The sequence below is a fragment of the Peromyscus leucopus genome, chromosome X, assembly GCF_004664715.2.
Source record: "Peromyscus leucopus breed LL Stock chromosome X, UCI_PerLeu_2.1, whole genome shotgun sequence".
NCBI classification, from domain to species: Eukaryota; Metazoa; Chordata; class Mammalia; order Rodentia; family Cricetidae; genus Peromyscus; species Peromyscus leucopus.
In genome coordinates this window covers 41,433,517-41,451,471 of record NC_051083.1, presented here as the reverse complement: position 1 = coordinate 41,451,471, position 17,955 = coordinate 41,433,517, and the positions used below count along the sequence as shown (strand labels likewise).

The window sequence follows — 17,955 nt, the reverse complement described above, 5'->3', positions numbered from 1 at the left end:
CCTGTCTGGGGGGGGGGGGGGAAGGGGGGGGGAATTAAAAAGAATCTGCCAGTGACTTACCATGGCTGTGTCTCCTTTGTAAGTTACTACAGAATGACTCTTGAACCCTAACAGCCTTCCTGGTATACTGACATGAGAGGCCAGATCCCAGTTACACAGAAGTAAAATCCTGCCCATGTGATAAGGCAGAAGGAAAAAAAAACAGGAACTTCTGGTAAGGAACCTAGGCGCATGCGCAGTGTCTTACTGCTGCAGCCCGTGGAAAACCACGTACTGGAAGTGACGTTACAAAGTGGGAAAACCTGTAAAGGATAGCTTTGTTCAGAAGCAGCTGAAACTGGCGTACAGTAAAGATGGAGGAGAGAAGCAGCAGTGTCCCAGGTACTGATGATTTTTAAAAATATGATTCTAGCCGGGCGGCGGTGGTGCACGCCTTTAGTCCCAGCTCATGGGAGGCAGAGGCAGGTCGATCTCTGAGTTCCAGGCCAGCCTGGGCTACAGATCAAGTTCCAGGACAGGCTCCAAACCTACACAGAGAAACCCTGTCTCGAAAAACAAAACAAAACAAAAAAAGATTCTAAATAAGGATTCTAAATAAGGATGTAGGGGATTATACAAAATTGAACAGAGAGCCTCACGGCAGGAATCTGGACCTGGTCTGGGCTGCAGTAAACTTTATACAACTTTAGAGGCAGGATTTCACTCAAAGGCCTTGCCTTGAACATGGGAGGCATCCTTAGAAATCTTCTGCTCAGGAAGGATTAAGGAATCGGCTTCTGTACAATAACGGTGAGGCCCAGGGTGGACTCTGAGTTGGGGAGAGGATGCACTGTGGGAAAAGGGAGGTCTTAGTCTGATGGCGACAGTAATGTGTACACACAGGGAATATAGGAGGTTTAGGACTTATACAAGTCAAGGTACTGGTCTAAAGGGAATATTTTCTGTTGTCTGCTGGAAGTTGCCATAGTATGTTCTGGTTGGGAAGTTCAGTGCACAAAATGTCGCCAAATGACATCCTAGGGTTTCTTTTTTATTTCTTGAAGTGATTTTACTTATTCATTTTAATGTTCATTGGTGTTTTGCTTGCATGTGTCTCTGAGGGTGTCAGATCACCTAGAACTATAGTTACAGTTCTGAGTTGCTATATGGGTCGTCTGGAAGTACAGCCAGTGCTCTTAAACACTGAGCCATCTCTCTTGTCCCTTTTTTGTATCTTTTAATTAAAAAGAGATTTATTTCATTTTTAATTATGTGTGCCTTTATATGTATGTATTTACATACATATGGATGGATGTGTGAGGGCAAGTACTAGCAAATACCAGAAGAGGGGTGTCAGATCTCCTGGAGCTAGAGTTACAGGAAGATTGTGAAACACCTGGTAAGGGTGTTAGGAACAAACTACTCTAATTAACCACTGAATCATCACTCCAGCATGGGTTTCTAGGGTTTCTTAGAGAAATATGGTCTGGGGGTTGGGAGCAGATATTTTGGATGTTGGTTACTTTTTAATATTTGTTTACCATGCATAGATGGACAAAATATGTTTGGATCAAATCTGCCTCCCCTTAATCCCTCCCATATCCCACCACCCCTTTTCCCCTCCCAACCTATTTTTTGTTGTGCTTTGTAATTTTTTGACATAATAATATAATTACAACATTTCTCCCTCCTTTTTCTCCCTTCAAACTCTCCCATATAACCCTACTTGTTCTCTTTCAAATTCATGGCCTCTTTTTTTGTTAATTATTGTATGCATATATGTATTTACATATCTACTCCAACATATAACCTATTCAGTCTTTATAATGTTATTCAGTGTTACTAGTATGTTTTCAGGGATGACCATTTGGTATTGAATAACCAATTAATATGCTCTGCCCTGGGGAATTATTTTTCTCTTGCTCTCATCATTTCTTCATTGCCTGTAGTTCCTTGTGTAATTTGGTGGTGCCATGGACTTTTCCCCCATCCACTTTGGCTTGTCTTTTTGTGTCATCCTTATTTAGCTCATGTTTGAACAGTCATGTTGGTGACAATTTGTAGGTTTCTGACATTACTAGGAGACATTCCACAGAAAACTCCCTGATCTTCTAGCTCTTAAAACATTTGTTTCCCCTCCTCCACATTGTTCCCTAAGCCTTAGGTGCAGGAATGTTTTGTAGATGTAGACAATGGGACCTCATAAAATCATAATATCAGTCTTTAACCTGTAGAAAGTATCTTTATAATAAAGTTTGTATAAGAGGATAAATCTGGAAGATGAAGAGAATAAATATATCAACATGTTTTGTAATGATACTCCACAAGTATCATGGTACCTGTCTGGGTATTTTTTCTACCCCATCTCAAATCAAGGCTGAAAAAGAAAGACAATACAATATCTGAAATGATGCAGTAAGTAAAATAGTCAAAAATTTACTAGAAGGGAAAGATTGCATTTCCCAGGAATCCCTAACCGGAATTTAAAAGAGCCACAAGGAAGAATCCTGAAGAATGAGAACTGAAGAGATCATCATTATTGAATAAAAATTTACAAAGAGCCAGGCGGCAGTGGCGCACGCCTTTAATCCCAGCCAGCACTCAGGAGGCAGAGCCAGGCAGATCTCTGTGAGTTCCAGGCCAGCCTGGTCTAGAGAGCGAGATGCAGGAAGGCTCCAAAGCTACAATGAGAAACCCTGTCTGGGGGTGGGAGGGGACACGACTTACAAAGAATCTGCCAGTGACTTACCATGGCTGTGTCTCTTTGTAAGTTACTATAGAATGGATCTTGAACCCTAACAGCCTTTCAGGTATATTGACATGAGAGGCCAGATCCCAGCTACACAGAAGTAAAATCCTAGGGCTTTTAGAACCCCGTGGGATAAGGCAGAAGGGGAAAAAAAAAAGGAACTTCTGGTAAGGAATCTAGGCGCATGCGCAGTGTCTTACTGCTGCAGCCCGTGGAAAACCACGTACTGGAAGTGACGTTACAAAGTGGGAAAAGCTGTAAAGGAAAGCCTTGTTCAGAAGCAGCTGAAACTGGCGTACAGTAAAGATGGAGGAGAGAAGAAGCAGTGTCCCAGGTACTGATGATTTTTAAAAATATGATTTAGCCGGGCGGCGGTGGTGCACGCCTTTAGTCCCAGCTCTTGGGAGGCAGAGGCAGGTCGATCTCTGAGTTCCAGGCCAGCCTGGGCTACAGAGTGAGTTCCAGGACAGGTCCCAAAAACTATACTGAGAAACCCCGTCTCAAACAAAAAAAAACAAAAAAAAAAAACAAAAACTTACAAAGAATCTGCCAGTGACTTACTATGGCTGTGTCTCCTTTGTAAGTTACTACAGAATGACTCTTGAACCCTAATAGCCTTTCAGGTATACTGACATGAGAGGCCAGATCCCAGCTACACAGAAGTAAAATCCTAGGGCTTTTAGAACCCCGTGGGATAAGGCAGAAGGGGAAAAAAAAAAAAGGAACTTCTGGTAAGGAACCTAGGCGCATGCGCAGTGTCTTACTGCTGCAGCCCGTGGAAAACCACGTACTGGAAGTGACGTTACAAAGTGGGAAAACCTGTAAAGGATAGCTTTGTTCAGAAGCAGCTGAAACTGGCGTACAGTAAAGATGGAGGAGAGAAGAAGCAGTGTCCCAGGTACTGATGATTTTTAAAAATATGATTCTAGCCGGGCGGCGGTGGTGCACGCCTTTAGTCCCAGCTCTTGGGAGGCAGAGGCAGGTCGATCTCTGAGTTCCAGGCCAGCCTGGGCTACAGATCAAGTTCCAGGACAGGCACCAAACCTACACAGAGAAACCCTGTCTCGAAAAACCAAAAAAAAAAAAAAAAAAAAAAAGAAAAAAAAAAGATTCTAAATAAGGATGTAGGGGATTATACAAAATTGACAGAGAGCCTCACGGCAGGAATCTGGACCTGGTCTGGGCTGCAGTAAACTTTATACAACTTTAGAGGCAGGATTTCACTCAAAGGCCTTGCCTTGAACATGGGAGGCATCCTTAGAAATCTTCTGCTCAGGAAGGATTAAGGAATCGGCTTCTGTACAATAACGGTGAGGCCCAGGGTGGACTCTGAGTTGGGGAGAGGATGCACTGTGGGAAAAGGGAGGTCTTAGTCTGATGGCGACAGTAATGTGTACACACAGGGAATATAGGAGGTTTAGGACTTATACAAGTCAAGGTACTGGTCTAAAGGGAATATTTTCTGTTGTCTGCTGGAAGTTGCCATAGTATGTTCTGGTTGGGAAGTTCAGTGCACAAAATGTCGCCAAATGACATCCTAGGGTTTCTTTTTTTATTTTTTTATGTTTGGGTGGGAGCTCCACCTCAAACCCCTTGCACCTCTATACACAAAGATTCTGGAATGTTTGGAAGGCGTGTGTTGGAAAATCCACCTGGGCTCCCTTCTCCATCTCTTTTGCTGCCTTCCCCCCCTCCCCCCCATTCAAAAGCCGGCCCTTTCAAAGCCCGCCAAACAACAGCTCTTCCCCAAGCCCGCCCTTTTAAAAGCCCGCCAAACACAGCTCCTCCCCAAGCTCGCCCTTTCAAAGCCCGCCAAACACAGCTCCTCCCCAAGCTTGCCCTTTCAAAGCCCGCCAAACACAGCTCCTCCCCAAGCTCGCCCTTTTAAAAGCCCGCCAAACACAGCTCCTCCCCAAGCTCGCCCTTTCAAAGCCCGCCAAACACAGCTCCTCCCCAAGCTCGCCCTTTTAAAAGCCCGCCAAACAACAGCTCCTCCCCAAGCTCGCCCTTTTAAAAGCCCGCCAAACACAGCTCCTCCCCAAGCCCGCCCTACTACACAGCTCCTCCCACAGGCTCAGGAAGACTCCCACAGGGGATATATAAGACTCCCAACAACTGGAGTCCCTGTCTTCTCTCTGTGGGTCTTGGAATCGCTGGGGAATGTTTTACTCATTAAACCTGGGCTTTTTCTGATTCGGTTTATTGCCATGGCAGAGAGACCTTCAGGAAGCCTAAAACTTATCACTTTAAATGACTTTATTTTAGTGTTCATTGGTGTTTTGCTTGCATGTGTCTCTGTGAGGGTTATATCTTTTAATTAAAAAGAGATTTGTTTTATTTTTAATTATGTGTGCCTTTATATGTATGTATTTACCTACATATGGATGGATGTGTGAGGCAAGTACTAGCAAATACCAGAAGAGGGGTGTCAGATCTCCTGGAGCTAGAGTTACAGGAAGATTGTGAAACACCTGGTAAGGGTGTTAGGAACAAACTACTCTAATTAACCACTGAATCATCACTCCAGCATGGGTTTCTAAGAGAAATATGGTCTGGGGGTTGGGAGCAGATATTTTGGATGTTGGTTACTTTTTAATATTTGTTTACCATGCATAGATGGACAAAATATGTTTGGATCAAATCTGCCTCCCTTAATCCCTCCCATATCCCACCACCCCTTTTCCCCTCCCAACCTATTTTTTGTTGTGCTTTGTAATTTTTTGACATAATAATATAATTACAACATTTCTCCCTCCTTTTTCTCCCTTCAAACTCTCCCATATAACCCTACTTGTTCTCTTTCAAATTCATGGCCTCTTTTTTTGTTAATTATTGTATGCATATATGTATTTACATATCTACTCCAACATATAACCTATTCAGTCTTTATAATGTTATTCAGTGTTACTAGTATGTTTTCAGGGATGACCATTTGGTATTGAATAACCAATTAATATGCTCTGCCCTGGGGAATTATTTTTCTCTTGCTCTCATCATTTCTTCATTGCCTGTAGTTCCTTGTGTAATTTGGTGGTGCCATGGACTTTCCCCCCATCCACTTTGGCTTGTCTTTTTGTGTCATCCTTATTTAGCTCATGTTTGAACAGTCATGTTGGTGACAATTTGTAGGTTTCTGACATTACTAGGAGACATTCCACAGAAAACTCCCTGATCTTCTAGCTCTTAAAACATTTGTTTCCCCTCCTCCACATTGTTCCCTAAGCCTTAGGCACAGGAGTGTTTTGTAGATGTATATATTGGGACTGAGCTCCATAGCTCTGCATTTTCATTGAATGGGGTTTTCTGTAGTGTTCTCCATCTATTACAGTAAGAAGTTTTCTTGTTGAGGAGTGAAGACTACTAGTATCAGTGGGTAGAAGGACAAATGTTTAGATTGTTAGAGATTGTGTTAGTTTAGTAAACTAGTGGTTGTATGTTCTCCAATATTGATGACATTACTATCACTGGGGAGTTAGCTAAGTTTCCAGGACCAGGCATGGCTTTCCTCTTTGGGGTAGGTCTTAAGTCCAATTAGAAAGCTATTTGTTACTGCCAAGGTATGTGTTCCACTACTGCGCCCTTAGGGTTATCATGCCATGCTTGTTATGGTTCATAGCCATCAAAGCTGGGTAGGACTGTTGTTTGCTTCTCCCCTTTGGAAGATTGCAAGGTGCCTTCTGGTAATTTGAAATCTGCTCCTCAGGAAAGAGGCATTCAGGTCAGTTCCAGCTAAGGGATCTCTGGCTCCTGTTTGTGAAGTGCATGAGTTTTCAACAATAGGGACTTACCGTCTAACTCTGTCCTCCCAGCTGCTTGTTACATAACATCCCTCCCTCTCTTTAATAGCCAGCGTCCATTTCATGCCACCCATGTGTGCATGAATGTGGGACCATCTAGTGGAGTTTCTTGGGCCCCACATCTCTGAAGAAAAGTGACTCTCCCATTTCCAGTTGGCATTTCTTACCAATAGCTCTTCAAATAGGAATAGGTTGTTTTGGATTTTGAGACAGGATCCCACCTTGTAGCTTAGGATTGCCTGGATCTGGCTCTGTAGATCAGGCTAATTTTGACAGTCCTCCTGCCTTTGCCTGTCACAATTGTTCCTTTCCTCCCCTTCCAAGTACCCTGAGGCTTAAGTGTAGTGGTTACATTATAGATATATCAGTTGGGGCTGGATATGACACTGTGAGCTTTTTCCTGTATTTTGACTAGTTGGAGATTTCTGTGATGGTCTCTGCTCTAAAAAGAAGCCACTTTGGTAAGGTCTGAGTGGTACATTGTGTTGATAAGGATTGACAGAATGCAGTTGAGAATTACGGTTTAAGAAAGTGGCACTAGTAGGAATACCAAGGGAGAAAAGCAATACATTATCATTCTAAGAGAAAGAGAACACAGTGAGTGTCTTAGTTAGGGTTTCTATTGCTGTGACAAAACACCATGACCAAAAAGCAAGTTGGGGAGGAAGCTGCTTATTATTTATTAGGATTACACTTCAGCATTGCTGTTCGTCACAGAAGGAAGTCAGAACAGGAACTCAAAACGGGGCAGGATCCTGGAAGCAGGTGCTGATGCAGAGGCCATGGAAAGGGAGCTGCTTACTGGCTTGCTTCACATGGCTTGCTCAGCCTACCTTCTTATACAACCCAGGATCAGCAGCACAGGTATGGCACCACCCTCCATGGGCTGGGCCCTCCCCCATTGATCACAATATAAGAAAATGCCTTACAGCTGGATCTCAGGGAGGCATTTCCTCAGCTGAGACTCCCTCCTCTGATGACTCTAGCTTGTGTCAAGTTGACACACAAAACCAGCCAATACTGTGAGGAAACACTGGACCAAAGCAAGAATGGAAAACCAGCAGGGTAAACTCCAAATTCTGGATCTCCTTGTCTGATGTCATAGCACTCTCCAGGTCTCCACCTCATTTCAACTTTGTTGATTGCAGCATACCACTCTCTCTTAGGCTTATTCCACACCTGGCCTGCAGCTTTCCTTGGCAGGTATCTCACGACTCTGGCATTTCCAACATCTTGGGGTCTCCAACACAGTCCAGGCTTTACGTTCACAGCTTCACATAATGGCCTCTCAGGGCCTCCATGCAAGACACCTTTGATGTGTCAAGGGTGGATTTGCTTCAGTGGCTTTTCTTAGCTGAGGAGGAATATGCCACAACCCCTTTCTTCTGTCCTTGACTCTAAAACCAGAACCACATGGCTAAAGCTGCCAAGTTCTGCTGTTACTGGGGTTGGAATTTGGCTCCCTCCTTCAGTAACATTTGCATCAACTTTGTGTTGTTGATGGTTGCCTTCCCTACATAAGTCTTTCTTTAAATCCTTTTCACTTGCTGGGTGGTGGTGGCAAGCTTTTCTTTAAATCCTTTTCACTTGCTGGGTGGTGGTGGCAAGCTTTTCTTTAAATCCTTTTCACTTGCTGGGCGGTGGTGGCAAGCTTTTCTTTAAATCTTTTTCACATGCAGGGCAGTGGTAGTGAATGCCTTTAATCCCAGCACTCGGGAGGCAGAGCCAGGTGGATCTCTGTGAGTTTGAGGCCAGCCTGGTCCACAGAGTGAGTTCCAGGACAGGCACCAAAACTACACAGAGAAACCCTGTCTCAAAAAAACCAAAAAAAAAAAAAAAAAGATTCTAAATCCTTTTCACAAGCAGGAAGCTTAGCTGCTTGTGATTTTGCCCTGAAGCCACCATTCCCTTTATTTCATTTAGCATAAGGCTTTTCCTTTTCTTTAGTTTTTTTTTTTTTTTTTAATCATTTCCTTGAGTCCAACGTGGCTCCATTATACTTCCTGGTGCTTTTTTTCTTCTCAAATTATGCATTTTGTATTTCTCTTTTGTCCAGCTTGCTCCTTTTCATTATATATCTTTTTCATTATATATCTGCATAAGAGTGATAATATCCATAGGACTGAGTTAATACTAGGCTGTCTTAAAATCACTTTTGCCAGAGCCATTAACCCAAAATTCTTTAATTTAGCCCCAGGCAGATTTTTTAGGACAAGGATGAAATGTAGCTACATTCTTTGCCAAAATATCACAGAAATGGTTTCAAGGTACTATATTTCCCCTCTGAAACCTCTTGAGGTAAGCCATCATAATCTACATTGCTCTAAGCACCTCTGTCTCCCATGAGCCTACTAGTATGGTCCATTAAGCCCCCTTTAAAGTGTTCAAGTGCTTTCCTAGTCCAAAGTCCACATTTTGCCAACAAGCAGCATGGGCTTGACTGTCACAATACCCCATTCTCCAGTACCAACTTCTGTCTTAGTCATTATTCTGTTGCTGTGAAGAGACACCATGACCAAGACAGTCATATAAGACAAAGTGTTTAATCTGGGGCTTGCTTACAGTTTCAAAGGTTTAATCTAGTATTATCATGGTGGGAATTATGGCAGCATGTAGGCAGGTGCTGGAGAAGTACCTGAGAACTACATCCTGATCCATAGGCAGAGGAGAGACTCTGAGCTTGGCATGGGCTTTTGAAATCTCAAAGCCCACCCCTAGTGGCACATTTCTTCTAACAAGGCCACACCTCCTAATCTTTTTAATTCTTTCAAACAGTGTCACTCTGGTGACTAAGCAGGGAAATATATGAGCCTGTAGGGTGGGAGCATTCTTATTCATACCACCAAAAGGCCAGTGGAAGAAAGCCAATATGCAGCATTCCTCCATAGTCTCTGCTTCAGGTTCTGCCTCCAGATTCTTGAGTTTTTGTTCTGACTTCCTTTGTGATAGGCTATAATTTGTGAGGTGAAATAAACTCTTTTCCCTTAAGTTGTTTTTTGGTCATAGCTCCTGGAGAAGCAAACTGGGACAACAATTTTATGACATTTATTTGGAAGGATACTTTGTACTGAGATTATTAATTCTAGACTAAGTACCCAAGAACATGTGAGTATTCAAGGAACCTCCCTTCGAAAGATAGAAAGCCACATGGACTACATTCCCCAGAATAAAGGCTTATCAGGATGCTCTTCTCTGGCTCCTTGCTCAGGCCTGGGAGGACTCTGGAAGGGTTATCCACGAGACATATCCTTTATGCCATCACTTTCTTTTCTTTTCAGAAGCTGTGACCTTTGATCTAAAACACTGAAGCCAGGAAATTTGAGAGAAGATTCGAAGGTACTTTCAGGAATTAAGGTAGGCCATTCTGAGTCAGCAATTGGGGAAACATGTGGCTCCACAATGTCTACCTATAATGTTAGAACTTGGATGCTGGGGAGTACATGGGAAGGACCCATTTTTTAACTTTCTTTTGTGCTCTTAATAGTTGGGTAGTTAGTATAAGAAAAAAAAAAACAGACTATCAAGGGCCAGGAGTCTTATGCAGTGCTAGTAACTGATGTGTAGGCATTGAATAAAGATTGAAGACCATTCATTTTATTACAGTTACTATCTGCAAGTGTTCTACTCTGGTCTTCAAATTTTGAACTCTTGAAGTGATACTTGGGATTTCATTACTCTTTTCATTTTCCTGACTCAAAAAATAAATTTATTTGTTCTAATGGCAGCCCCAGATTAAGGTAAAAATGTATACACAGCACTGTTAGCACTGTGTCCAGACTGAAACACAGATGAGATTGAGGCTATTGCCCATACTAGGATAGAAGAGACGAAACAAAACTCCAATGTTGTTGTTAGTCTAGGGGACCTTAGGTTTGGATAAGTATTCCTCCTCTTCCTAATTGGCATTTTAGGAAGGAGAGAGTTTTGTTGTTATAGACCTCTGTCACATCAAGTAGCATAAAATGTCCCAAATCCTACCAAATTCAAAGGCAGGACCCTGAAAGAAGGCTGAGGGATCTACCCTTCCAAGTTCATAGGTCTCCAAGAAATGGATCCTCTGTTGTCACAGAGGTAAGCTGTGTTTTGGCAGACAAATTTCTCATACCCTTCCCTACAGTTGTCTGAGTTGATGAGAACTGATTCTGGTAGGGAATTGAAACAGTAGCTATCAAAATGCAGAAAGTGTGGCTCAATCCACACTCCAAACAAAACCCTTGACTAACGGCCTCAAGGAATCATTCATCTCAGGATATCTGGATTAACAGAGCCCTATATAGTTTCCCTGTGAGATTGAATAGGCACTGGGAAAGACTGCCAGGCTGTGATGTATAGTGATTTCCTGTTCCTGTTGATTTAAGCAAATTATATCAGATCCCAGACACTTACATTGTTTAAAGAAAGGACAATTAGTGAGGAAGATAGGAACCTATGCTCAAGAACAGAGTGATCTCAACAGCATTCTTTCCCACCATAGTTGATAAATTGTAAAGGGAAAATGGATGAATTGAATGTCTTTAAGTTCCTCCTTTGTGATAATAGGGACACAAGTATTTAGTATGATGAAATATCAGTTTAACAAAACGGAAGGATCTCTCTCTATATATATACACACAGACACACATCAAGTTAACAATGAGTGCCCCATACAGTTAAGTATAGAAATGATAACAAATTAACTGCCCTGATACTCTATTCATTCCTTTAGATAATTCAAATAGGATAGTACATGAGCAGCTTACTTCATGTACCTCTGAGAGAGGTGGTAGTAATCTTCTGACATAGATAAGCTTCCAATGGAGGAGATAAGCCTATTTGGTTCTAAGTAAGTCTCCTTGACTATTGAGGGGATAATCATACCAAACAAAAATTCTGTGGAGTTTTGTTTCTGCCTTTGACCCAAAGAATTTCCAAATTACAGGGAGCTTCCCATTTTACTCTTAAATTTCCAAAAGGTTATGGTTTTTGTCTTAAGGAAACAGGTTTTAATTTTTTTTAAATTTGACTGAATTTTGATCCAACCCCCTTAGCTCCCTATCCAACTTTGTGTACTCTTTTATTTTTAACTAATTAAGTACTATTTGTGCCACCATGTAGTTTTGAGGGTATGTGGCCATCCATGGGATTATGGTCAACCTACCAGAGTACTATATACCCTTAAAGAAAACAGACTCTTCAATACCAGTAGCTATCAGTTGCCTATAATTCCTCAACTACAAGTAGGACTTCATACCCACCTTTGAGGGGGTAGTTTTTGTTATGGCACAGAATGTGGCATCAGATTCCATGTTGATCATACTTATGGAGATTGTAGACCTTTATTTCATTTAGAAAATAAGTGGGAACTACAGAGCCAAATATATGTTTACTATGAACCCTGTTAACTTTCATGTTGTGTTGGCTAGCACTCGGGGTCTCTTTATTTTCCCCTACCAGTTTTTTCCTGTGAAACTTTATCACATGATGTAAGCAGAGTATTCCTGTCCCAGCAGCTGCTTCCAAATTACCACACAGAGGCTTATATTAATTATAAATGCTCTCCCAATAGCTCAGACTTATTACTAACTAGCTCTTATATTTTAAGTTAACCTATATACCTTATTTATGCTCTGCCACATGTCAGTACCTTCATTAGTATGGCTAATATTCATCCCCTGCTCCCTCTGCATCTGGCTGACAACTCCTCTGACTCTACCCTTCTTGTTCCCAGCCTCCTCTGTCTGGCTATCCCACCTATACTTCTTGTCTAGCTACCAGCCAGTCAGCTTTTTATTATCAATAAGAGCAATACATATTTACAGTGTACAGAAGGAATATTCCACAGCATTTTCCCCTTTTTGTCTAATTAAAAAGGAAGGTTTTAACTTTAACATAGTAAAATTATATACAACAAAAACAGTTATTTATATTATAGTTACAATATCCAGTCCACTTGTATTTGACAAAATTAGAAAAAATACTCAATTATCTATTCTGTCTTGGTGAGTCTAAAGTTTTGTACCTAATTTACTTTCTATCCTAACTAAGGAAAACTTTAACTATAACTATCTACTCTTCAACTCCATCAAATACCCCAGAAGGTCAAATGTTACTTAATGACAGGGATATCTTGCTGTCTTTGGCCCACAGACCTAGTATATCTGGAAGACTTTTTTTCAGAAGCAGGAAATTTTGAAGAACTATCCTACCTTGTCTCGGCAATGTTTGGTAGTCACTTTCTTTTGCATCTTGCTAGTCCAGTTTGAACAGTAACTGTCAGCAATTGAGGCAAGGGCAGTTTCTTTGCTCATATGGCTAGCCAGCTTTTGCCATAAAGAAAATAAACTCCATATGGAGTTTTTTCAGTGTCCATCATCTTCTTTAAAGTAGTTGATGCTGCCAGGAACAGGTGTGTCTCACTGTCATGAAAAGCCTTAGGTTATTAAACATTAAAATGCCATATTCTGTAGATCTTTGAAGTGTTTGAAGACCATCTATCTACCTAAGTATATCTGGTGTGTGGCCTTGAAAACATATCTAACATGACTATAAGTTTGAATATTATGAATGACTATTAATCTGTATTTCTTAATTATACATTAAATGTCTAAATGAGATGCATAAGCATAATACCCCAAACAAGAGTAGAAACATATGTACAGTATAACAGAAATAACTTTGAATTTGTATCAGTAAACCAAAATTCATACCAATGTAAAATATTTAAGATTAATTGTTTTTTTGGGGGGATTAATCTATCCATTTCCCCTATCATTTCTATAGCCCCCTTTTTCTTTTCAGGAAAAAATCCTTGAATCTAATCTCCTTTGTTTAGCTTTTTTTCCTGACCATTATCCATAACAACTTGTAACCAACCCTCAACTAATAATAAATATCTATAACCCATTTTGGAGAAATGTGGGCATAGTTTTCTAAACTACTTTCTGCTGATTGGGGGCACTGGTAATCTTTGGGGGACCCTGAGAAAATTTAAGACCCTGAAAAATTGTTAAGTCTTGGCTGTAGTATTCTGGGAGGCTGGATCATCTCAGTAGAGCAGCCTTGAAGCTGTTTTGGATCCTGGATCAACTGGGCCATCCATTGTCATTGTTGTCTGGTCCCACTGCTCTGAAAATACATAAACATTTAAAGTTAACATACATATCTACATTAATACAAGTATGGACTGTCTATTGTACATAAATCAGCCAAAGATACTTTTTTTTTGTTTTATGTTTGAGCAGGTAAAATATATATCATGTGTCTTGTCTTGTAGTTCTTTTGGGTTTATTTTTTTATGTTTATAGCCAGGATTTTCAGGGGCCTTTCTCAATCAAACCTGATTTTCCTTAACCTTCAATGAATCCATAGCTTCTCATTTCCTGTCAAAACAAAATCATAACCTCTCTCCCAAAGTAACTTATCTTTTGACTTAAATTTTGAAGTCAAGATGCTTTTAAAATATATAGGTTGGTTTAAACCAGTACTTCCCATAATCCAATGTCTCTTAGCAGCCAAAAAAAAAAATCAAAGACAACACAATAACATACAGGAGCTAGACTCTCTCTGTATTTTCCATTTTTATGTGGCTTTTTTTTATTACTTTACTCCCTTTAAAGACTTTAATATTTTAAAACTATATGTTTCTTTTTATGACTGTCTATACCTTCTCTTTTCTCTCCTGAGCCTATGTATATTTTTAAACATATTGTAACTCATTTAGAGGTTGTTTTTTTTTTTTCATCTGAATCGGTCTTTATTGAATATAGCTTTTTCTGACCACATGAGTCTTTAAACTGTTAAGTGACATGGCTAGGACCTTTACCACTGCCCTGGTGGCTGGCTGTGCCCCACCTGGTACCCTGAGAGACCAGCTTTATGGTGGAGGCACTGGTGAAAGCCACGTTCACAGCCCCAACTCTGGGGAGCGTCTGGGTCTGAGCATCATGCCACGAACCCCATCCAAAAGTTTGGTAGCAGGGCCTCTCAAAAGAGCCATGCCATTTATTGCCACTAGCACTGAGACAGGAAGCCGTCTTTTAAAGGAGCCTTGCCTCTGCTTGCAACTAGCAAACAGCCTACCCAAGAAAAGATGGTTACCAAGGAACCGCACTTGGCTCTGTTCCTCTGTGTGTTTAGAATTCTTTTTTTTTTAATAAAAGCTTTCCCAGGTTTTATGTGGAAATTTTTGCTGAACATTTGGGTACCATATGTGGACGGAGTTTTCCTGCTGCAGCAGCCACTTACAAATTACCATACAGAGGCTTATGTTAATTGTAAATGCTCTGCCAATATCTCAGACTTATTACTAACTAGCTCTTAAATATAAGTTAATCCATATTCCTTATTTACACCCTGCCACATGGTGGTACCTTTATTAGCATGGCTCATTCATCTCCTGCTCCCTCTGTGTCTGGCTGGTGACTCCTTTGACTCTGCCTTTTTTGTTCCCAGACTCCTCTGTGTCCGGCTGTCCCACCTATCCTTCCTGTCTAGCTACTTACCAATCAGCTTTTTATTATCAATGAAAACAATACATATTTACAGTGTACAGAATCATCATGATTTTTCAGAAGTCCATTGGAAGTGGCTTTTATCACAGTTACTATAATTGATTTTACTAGCTGATTACCTCACATCCTCTCTTTTTCTTTCAAACAGTGATTCCTCATTGCTGCCTTCCTGTCCACACGCTTAGCTACTTCTCGTCACCAGAGTCACCATGTCTCAACGTCAAAAGAATCCAGAATGTGCAGCTGACCAAGGCCAGACCTGTGATGAGACCCAGGGCCTACAGGTTGCAGCAGTCTCCAGCGATATGGAGGAGCCATGTACCTCCTCTCATCTTATGGCTAGTAGTCTGAAGGGCCAAACTTGTGAGGAGACCCAGGGCCTACAGGTTGCAGCCGTCTCTAATGATATGGAGGAACCATGTTCCTCCTCTCATCTTATGGCTAGTAGTCTGAAGTCTCAGCCCTGTAAGCAGACTCAGGGCCTAAATATTACACAGGTCACCAGGGATGCGGAGGAGCCATGTACCTCCTCTCATTCTCTGATGGCTAGCTACCAGAATGATCCTGCAGATGAGACACCCAGTACTTCTAGGGGTCTTCAGAGTCCCTGTGCCTCTTCAGGTGCGAATCTTAGCAACCAACAAGTGCAGGGCTATCCAACCTATCCAACATTTCAGCAAAATACCATGAATGTACCTATGATGAGTGTTGATAATAAAGTTGATTTCTTGGTGAATTACATGCTATACAAGTATCAGATGAGAGAGATAATGAGCATGACTGATATATTGAGACTCATTGTAAGAGAGGATCAATATCGTTACCATGAAATCCTCATGAGAGCTGCTGAACGCATGGAAATGGTCTTTGGTTTGGATGTAAAGGAAGTAGACCCTGTCAACCACTGCTATGCTCTCTTTATCAAACTAGGTCTCACCTATGATGGGATGCGTAGTGATGAGTATAGCTTTCCTAAGACTGGTTTCCTGATACTCATCCTAGGGGTAGTATTCATGAAAGGCAACCGTGCCACTGAAGACGAGATTTGGGAAGTGTTGAATCCAATGGGGATCTATTCTGGGATGAATCATTTCGTCTTTGGTGACCCTAGGAAGCTGATAACCGATGAGTTTGTGAAGGAGCAGTACCTGGTGTACCAGCCAGTAGCCAATAGCAATCCTGTACAGTATGAATATGTGTGGGGTCCCCGGGCTCGATTTGAAACTAGTAAGATGAAAGTGTTAGAGTTTGTGGCCAAGGTTCATGGGACAGACCCTACTGCATTCCAGTCTCAGTATGAAGAGGCTCTGATAGAAGAAGAAGAGAGAACCCTTACCATGATTTTAAACAGTGCTGGCCCGAGATCTAGTTCTGGTGCAAGTTCTAGTGCCATGGGCAGCAGCTTCCCTCATATCTAGTACAATCAGAGATAAATTACTCCTGTATAATTTGCAGAGAGTTTGTAGAGTTGAGGAGAAAATATAGGTCCTAGTTTGATACAGAGAGAAGGGAGAATATTATCTGCATAGTTCTAATTTGTATGTGTACCGTGCCATTTTTTTCTTTCACTTTTTGGCCTTTTTATTTGAACATTGTTGCACTTAGTAGCGTTGTTGTTTAGCTCCAAAAATCTCCACTTAATGCCATTCATAAATTTAGTAATAAGAGCTTTGCCATGGAATAAAACTAATTGTGAAATAATCTCATCTATTTGTATAATTTCCTGGAATAGTAAAACATACTTTTGCTAAGCTTCTACCTTTTAAACAGTGTTGTGCTGATGTTTTCTTTGTAACATTCCATTTCTCAGTAAAATTATATGGTATATGTGGAGTTGTTTTATGTTATAGTTGCCATGAGTAATAAAATTCAAGAAATTTACCTCATCTTTACAGTCTCTTTTATTACCCAAAATTTATTTGAGCATCTATTATTTTTCAGTATTTATTTTACTTTACTAGGATGCTACATTAAACAACATGTATTCCCTTCCCTTATAAATGTATTCATTATGGTAATATATCTTCTAATAGGTTAAAGACAAATGAAAGAGTTTTCAGGTAAATTGATCCTTATGATCCTGTTAACTATAAATGTCCTGAAGGAGAAAAAAATGGCTGTGGTAAGATGAACTTCTTCAGAGTGTTAACTTTAAGTTAAATTTTGAGGTGGAGAGAATTGATGTGTAGTGAGACCTGCACATGATACACCTCAAAGCTGACATCCAAAAGTTTAATGCAAAACTCTTTACTAGTTGCTTTGTGATTTTGATCATTATAGACCCGCTTTTCATGCAGAGTAGAAATTGTCCATCTCTGACCCCACCACTGTGCAGTTGAATGTTGATCATAAACTTAAGGTTTTAATTGCAAATAATCTTAAAAGATGTTTTTGATAGTTAACAGTGAGACTCAGAAGCCACCAGGTTGACATTCATTGCCCAGGGCTGGTGAAGTTAGAAAATATTCCATTTAGGAAAGGTTTTAAATAGATTATCTTTAATATGATTTGAATTGTATATACTAACACATGCTTAAATTTTTAATAAAGATATAAGCAGTGAGATTATTGCTGAATTAGATGAACATGAGTTGGTCCTTGTCAAAAGCTGAAGGAATTTTTACATCACTGAAAAACCTACTTCCCATTTTTAAAAAAAATCAAATCTCCTTAGGGGAAAATTACTGGGGTTTACTTAACTCTTGTTTTACTTCATATGAAGTTACTTTTCTTTTGGGGGGTGGGAGGGGTATTGTTTGTTTCTTTGGGGTTTTTTTGTTTGTTTTTCAAGGCAGGATTTCTCTGTGTAACAGCTCTGGTTATCCTGGAACTCACTTTATAGACCAGGCTGGCCTCGAACTCAAAGAGACTTGCCTGCCTCTGCCTCCCAGGTATTTGGATTAAAGGCATGTACCATCACTGCCTGGCAAAGTTCCATTTC

At 40.8% G+C, this 17,955-nt stretch overlaps 1 protein-coding gene across 3 annotated transcripts; it reads left to right on the top strand.

The window, feature by feature from the left end:
* Positions 1-265: 265 nt before the first annotated feature.
* On the top strand, positions 266-16,868 carry Mageb16 (MAGE family member B16). Of its 3 annotated transcripts, none has more exons than XM_037199095.1 (3): positions 266-381; positions 9,804-9,879; positions 15,163-16,868. In XM_037199095.1, exon 3 carries the CDS (start codon positions 15,224-15,226, stop codon positions 16,430-16,432), a length of 1,209 nt encoding a protein of 402 aa, XP_037054990.1. In that variant the 5' UTR covers positions 266-381; positions 9,804-9,879; positions 15,163-15,223; the 3' UTR covers positions 16,433-16,868. The 3 variants fall into 3 exon arrangements, with proteins under 3 accessions (XP_037054990.1, XP_037054991.1, XP_037054989.1); XM_037199096.1 differs by lacking the exon at positions 266-381 and adding an exon at positions 2,969-3,062; XM_037199094.1 differs by lacking the exon at positions 266-381 and adding an exon at positions 3,511-3,626.
* The last annotated feature ends 1,087 nt before the right edge of the window (positions 16,869-17,955 follow it).

Bases quoted from the DNA above. Each gene is read 5' to 3' on its own strand.
- Mageb16 (XM_037199095.1), top strand. From the start codon at position 15,224: ATGTCTCAACGTCAAAAGAATCCAGAATGTGCAGCTGACCAAGGCCAG.